Source organism: Grammomys surdaster, unplaced genomic scaffold (assembly GCF_004785775.1).
Source record: "Grammomys surdaster isolate TR1022 unplaced genomic scaffold, NIH_TR_1.0 752, whole genome shotgun sequence".
In the NCBI taxonomy this organism is placed as follows: domain Eukaryota; kingdom Metazoa; phylum Chordata; class Mammalia; order Rodentia; family Muridae; genus Grammomys; species Grammomys surdaster.
Window position 1 is genome coordinate 83,452 of NW_021605171.1, and position 6,731 is coordinate 90,182.

Genomic DNA, 6,731 nt, shown 5'->3' on the forward strand with positions numbered 1-6,731 from the left:
ATTACAATAAAATATGTACGTCCTCTGAGGATTAGAAAATATCCCTTCTAAACTAAAGGACATTCAAGTCATTCAAATGAACAGAGTATATATCTGTGTTCATAATGTGAAATACTTTTTTTAAAAAATTGTATGTATATTTTGTTCGCAAGTTTTTAAAGATATATAGTGCTGGATCCAATGGAACTAAAGTGAAGGATACTTGTGTGTCATTTGTAGGTGAGAATCAAACCCATATCCTCATCAAGATAAAAAAAAAAAAAAAACCCTGATGTTAACCACTGGGCATTCTATCCAGTTTCATAAATGACCTAAATTTATATAATCTCCAATTTGCAAACAAACTCAATGTAATGCAGCTAATACTCCTTAAATAGTTTCTAAAGTTGGTAAACTCAGTTAGAATGTATAAAGAAAGTGAATGAATAGCATAAGTAAGAAAATCTAAAGCCTAGAAATATGGAACTATACCTTCTGACTTAATTCTTCTCTGTTGTATAAAATTAGAGTATTCAAGACTATTATGTACCCCTGCCTCCTGGATGTATTACAGGTGTGGCTTCTGTTTCATATGTGTGTCAGTGGGTGTCAGAGAAGACAAAGACTATATCTCTGGTTAGTATTTTGACCTATGAACATCTGAATGATGTAGCCTAACATTCCCGGGGGGGGGAGGGGGGGAATGGTCTTGAGAAGACAACCTTACTGGAGCCAGGCAGGCCCATTTCTCTGGACAGGGAGCCAGAAACTAGAAGAAAGTAGCCCTGGATCAAAGTCCCTGGGCAAGAGTGACAACCCTTGCACCAGGCTACTTGGGCAGCCATAGAAAAGAGCAAGCCCATGAAGACCACCAGACTGGCACCATAGAGACAAGAAGCAAGACTGAGATGACCACTAGTATTCCTAGGCAGGGCCGGGGAGCAGACTATGCCTGAGATGATCCCTGCCTAGAATCATAATGCACAAGCAGGGCAAAGCTCTCCTGGCACCTGAGACAACCCCAGACACTCAGAAACCACAGGAACCACTAAGGAGAGCAAGCAAATTGTGAAGAAATGGAAGAGAAGAAGAAATGAAGGATGTGGGCACAACAGAGACGAAGAACTGGAGACTTGAGGGTTATGAGGAACAGCCTGATGTGAGTAGCTGGTGATGCCACCTGCGACCATGTTGGGGTCCTGGTACATGCTGCCTCCATGGGGTTGAGGGATGTCTGGGTCTCTGGCCCTGCAGCAACATGAGTCTGTTCCCACCAAAGGCCAGGCAGATATCCCTGATCTCAGCTGCTGCTCTGGGAACCTATGGATGTCTGAGGGCGATGCAGAACTGGCCCCACTTCTCACCTGGGCATTATGAAAAAGCACACCCTGGGGACTTGAGGGTAGACGGGCTGAACCCAGCCATAGCCACCTGCAGTACTCTACGGACACACATTCCCGGAGTTGTGAGTGAGCTGGCCCAGAGGATACAAGCAAGCATGGGAGAGTTTGTCTTAGAACCTTTCTCCTATACAGTGCATGGATGAGAGACAGATATACTCCTAACTCCACATCTTCTGTTCCTGAGCTCATGAAAGCAGTAGAGCTGGCCCTGCCCATCTTCAGCTGTAGCACTTAGACTACCAAGCCCTGCATCTTGCCTGGGAAGCACAGTAGAACCAAAACTAAGAATCCTCTCTACTCTGTTTCCCTATGCAATTTTTTGTTACTCCTTAAATACTGAGATTTAGAAACTAATGTTTTATATTTAAATAACGTGTGCCTAAGCAAAGAACCTATAGAAAGCCACAGAAGCATGCATTCAAATTCCACCCCTTTTACCCACTGACCATGTTTGACAAACTATTTGTGGGCTCTAATAAAAACACAAACTATAGTACAGATCTTACTCAGTTTTTAATAAGATGCTGCACCATGTAGATTAAATTGTAAAAACATTTATGTATTTATTAATTGATTTTTTTAATATGTATTGTGTTTGTACCTGGGTGAGTTTATGTGAAGTAGATGATTTCCAGAGAAATCAAGAAAGAAATCAAGAAGGGGAGAGTTATGAGCCACTTGATGTGGTTTCTAGGAAGAAACACACATCCTCTGTATGAGAGGAATCATCCTTTAAGCCCCCATTGTAAGGTGAGTCACACCAAGAGCTATATACTATGCACACATACAATTAAATAGACAGTAGCAGCTAGTACTCTACATAGAAATATTCCTGAAAAGAATCAGGACTTCCCTGAGCCTTCTGCTAGGCTGATTACCTTATGAAATCTTCAGTGGTTATGGAGAAGTAGAAATCACAGGTCCAGGAACTAACTACAATTTTTTAGGGGGCAAATTTTATAACCCTTAACAAGCACTTGCCCTTTCCATATCTCTGTCTGACTAATGTCTTGTGACTAACAAGTGAAAGGTTTTGTTGACTTACTCTAAGCTACCACCAATCACCATACTAAGTAAGAAGGTGGTCAGCACCTGAGGCCCAGCAGTGATTTTACCACTTTCACTTAATGTTCCTATTGACGCTTATATCAACGCATTGAAAAGTGACTCAGACCATGATTTCTGTTTATTTCATTGCCCAGTTATACATTGGACTGTCAGGTTTCTTGTTGATTGGTTTGGTTATACTTTTAGTTCTGTGTATATTTAGGTAATAATTCCATGTTGAATGTTTAGGTACAGTATGTTCTGAGGACTCAGCTACTCATTATTTTAAATCTCTCAATATCTTCTTCTTACAAAGTCTCAAGAGAATCTCCTATTGCTACATAACATAGAATCACATATTGTACATCAAGCCTGGGTTAGTAACCTGTCCTCAATAATCCACCTTGCAAGTAAAATCGAGAAGAAGGAAATTTTATTCAATGTGGCCATGCTGAAAAATTAGGCATGGGGAGGGGGGAGGATACATCCAGAGAACTATCAGACTTGTGCAGTCCTGAAATGAGACTGAAGATTAAACACATGGCCAAAGATATGCACACTGAAGCAGCTCTGTTCAGTGTGTGCTCCAGCCTACCATTGGAGTAAATGGGTACACTTGTATCTATCATCTTGCAAGACCCTGAGTGACATCTCCCGCAGAGAAGTTGTTGTTTCTCCTTCTACTAACATGATCTTTTATGGAAAGTCTCATTTCCTAGGGATTCATTGTTTCCATAGATGAAAGTTAGAGAAAACATTTATCTCTTAAGAATGGCTTTGAAGACCTCCGCAGAGGGAAGACCCTCACTCAAGTCTCAGAAAGTCGAGACCACCCAGTAATCTGCTCGAGACACCATGTACCGGAGCAATTTCGAGGTTGTTTATTAGGGCGTGACAACTAGCTGCCGGTCAATTAGTATGCCCACGCAGGAGCTGAATTGACCCCGACAGCCAGTTTGAGATGGGGTTTTAAAGGAAAAAAACACAAACCAAGGAAATGAGGAGGGGATGAGGGGGTTGCTAGGGTGGTATAACATAAAAATAGTGGAACATTCTAAAGGAACCTAACCTACATGAGTCAGGATCAGGTGAAAACTCTCTGTACGCTTATCTTTCTCAAGAATGTAGTCCTGCCCTGTCACTTTGGCCTTGCCCTGTCACTTCGGCCTTGCCCTGTCACTTCGGTTCCCAGCTTGGTTCCACCTAGTTTACTTACATTCTTTCCTAACTCTGTGCAGATAGGCCAATTCCAGTAATGGTGACTGGTCTTTCCACATTTTTAACTTGCTTCATGCCTCGGTTTCTCTATGTCTTTATAAAGAAAGCTTAAAGAATACTTTATATGTCTAAAAAGAATTCTATATACCCAGTATCTATAATTTTCTCTCTACAGCTTCACTTTGCCATGCTGACTACATCATGTTACACCCAGACAAAGAACATACCAGGTAGCTTTGTCACCTCAAACAGTGGGGTTTTTGTTCAGGGCTGTATCACTGTGGGAGGATATTCTAGAGCATGCATACAGTAATATACGCCCACATCCTCAGCCTCCACTCTACTGATTCCCAGTGTGAAATCTGTTCCTGAGCCACTGCCACTAAACCTGTCTGGGACTCCTGAGGCACGTTTGGACATCAGATATATCAGGAGCTGAGGAGACTGGCCTGGCCTCTGCAGGAACCAATACAAGTATGTATTGCCATTGCTATGCAGGAGACTCTTACTAGACCTGCAGGAGATGGAAACTGACTCTCCAAGAGTGACAGGAATGGAGGCTGCAGACTGGGTCATCACAATATCCCCAGTGGCTCCTGAAATAAAAGAAAGATTATGTACAAACCTGATGACTCTATGTTACTTTATCAAAGTGTTAGTTACTGAGGTCATGACATTCATTCATATTCTAAAAATATTAAACATAAAATACTTAAGTAGAGAAAGCAAAAGTTTCCATCCCTTCACCCTCTAAACTTCACAAGCCCATTCTTGAAGAAAAGACTGAAAATCTCACACATGGACAGAGCATACATTTGCATCATCAGGTCCCCAGAAATCCCCCATCCTTCCACATTCTCCTTGATCTTTGTTTTTTTTTTCCTCACCAGGGATCCAGAGCATAAGCAGCCCCAGGAGCTGAGCCAGGCACCTCATTCTGAGAATTTGATACAAAAAGTCTTGAGTAGTCAAGACAAAAAGAGGCTAGCTTTTGTCTTGGACCTGTAGGAGAGATCCTCCCTAGGGAGCAATATGCAAATCCTCTGCTTGGTACAGCTGTGTGAAAAGTAGCCACCTGGAGGAAAACCTACTCTTAGCAATCAAGTCTTACAAATAGTTACAGTCTCTGCTGTTTACAGCAAAGAGCAATTGGACTCCACTGTGAAAGGCAGAGTCAGCATAAATGGAGACAGACAGACACACAGACAGACACACAGACAGACACACAGACAGACAGACAGACAGACACACACACACACACACACACACACACAAACACACACACACACACGATCTGAAAGAACTAGGCATGCTAACAGCACCACAGAACCAAGGCTATCATTTTCTACACTTTGTATTTCCTAATACTTTTCAGCATAGCACCTTCCTTTCTAATTCTACCTAATTTTTTGTTTTATTTTAGTCAGGGGTGGGTCCCCAAGGAAAGAAACTGAAGAGAAAAGTAGTCTTCATATCTACATGAGAAATGACTCTATGATGACCATTTACAAGAATGTTGATACACTGAAGACTGGAAAAGAGAAATGAGGTTATAAAAACACATATGTAATTCCCAGTGGTCAATAGTTACTTAGTTAAATGTTCTTAGTCAAAATTCTACCACTTAGATACAGTACACAAACAGGTAGACACAGCAAGCCATGAGCTAATTCAGAGTGGAAAGATTTAAATATTGTTTGTTCCATATTAGAACTCAAGATATTGGGACAAAGTCTCTGCAACTCAAGCCTTCAGCTGAAGAATATGTCTTCAAACCTATGGAGCAGTTCCTTTTAGAAATATGTAACTTGATATTAGAATGGTTACTCCAACTTGTTTCTTGGGTCCATTTGTTTGGAATATCTTTTTCTACCCTTTACTCTGAAGTAATGTTCATCTCTTCTGCTGAGATGTGTTGAGGAATTGACATCATTGATGTTGACAGATATTAATGGCCCATAATTGTTAGTTCTTCTTATTTTGATGTTGGTGGATGTACTGTGTGTGTGTGTGTGTGTGTGTGTGTGTGTGTGTGTGTGTGCATGTATCTTCTTTTAGTTTTACTGGTGTGGAATTAGCTATTTCTGTGTTATCTTGGGTCTGGTTACCATCCTTATGACGGAGCTTTCCTTCTAGTGTGCTCTGTAGGGTTGGAGAGGTGGACAGATATTGTTTAAATTTCCTAGGTTTTCCATCTCCAGGATTGCCTCAGTTTGTGTTTTCTTTATTCCTTATATTTCCATTTCCAGATCTTGAACAGTTTTGTTCATTTCTTTAACCTATTTAGTTATGTTTTCCTGTATGTCTTTAAGGGGATTTATTTCTTTTTCTTTAATGGTATCTATTATCTTTATAAGATAAGACATAAGACTATTTTCTTGCAATTCAGGTGTGTTAGGATAGTCAGAGCTTGCTGTTGTAAGAAAAAGGTCACACGCCGCTTGTAACAGATCACAGCAGACTAGATGGTTCCATGAGGGGAAGTTTATTAAGAGAGTGGGAGAGCGAGAGGAGAGAGAGAAGAGTAGAGCAAGTAGAGGCCGGCCATGACCACATGGAGAGAGGGGGAAGGGAAGGGGAGAGGGGAGAGGACAATCTGCAGGCACGGAGTCACAGGGCCAAGAGAAAGAGGAGGGGCCAAGCAGCCCCTTTTAGAGTGGGCAGGGTTACCTCCCTGTTGCCAGGTAACTGTGGTGAGGAGCGTACCTGGCCGCTTCCAAGTAACTATGGAGGTAGAGTTTAACAGATTACTAACATTCCCACACTTTGTTTTAATTAAAAAGAAAAATTAGAACGAGGTGACGGTGAAGCAGGAATAGGGTCGTCGAGAAATCTGGCTACTTCCTGCTGGCATTGGGGGCGACGTGTCTCTGGGGGAACCTAGAAGAATGGGAGATGTTTGTCCTGTCTTAGGAGAACTGACTGTTTTCTGATGTCCAACAGGTCCAGTAGAAACAGCTGTGTGTGTGGCAGGAGATGGAGCATCTGAAGGTTGCTTCTCTGGAGCTGTATTGGATGCACCTGGACTTGAAAAGATGTAGGAAGTAAGATTAAGAAAACTTGGAGAAAGGATTTTTTCTAAGA

General features: G+C 41.7%; 1 non-coding gene and 1 gene segment (V, D, J or C); one reads left to right on the forward strand and one right to left on the reverse strand.

The window, feature by feature from the left end:
* The first annotated feature begins 530 nt into the window (after positions 1 to 530).
* Positions 531 to 661, forward strand: LOC114633866. The gene has a single exon (XR_003713252.1). It is a non-coding gene; the product is annotated as a small nucleolar RNA SNORA17 (small nucleolar RNA).
* Positions 662 to 3,911: 3,250 nt separating this feature from the next.
* LOC114633853 lies at positions 3,912 to 4,614 on the reverse strand. The segment is given in 2 exon segments: positions 3,912 to 4,243; positions 4,535 to 4,614. Coding segments are annotated over 2 exon segments (381 nt in total).
* Between the last annotated feature and the right edge of the window lie 2,117 nt (positions 4,615 to 6,731).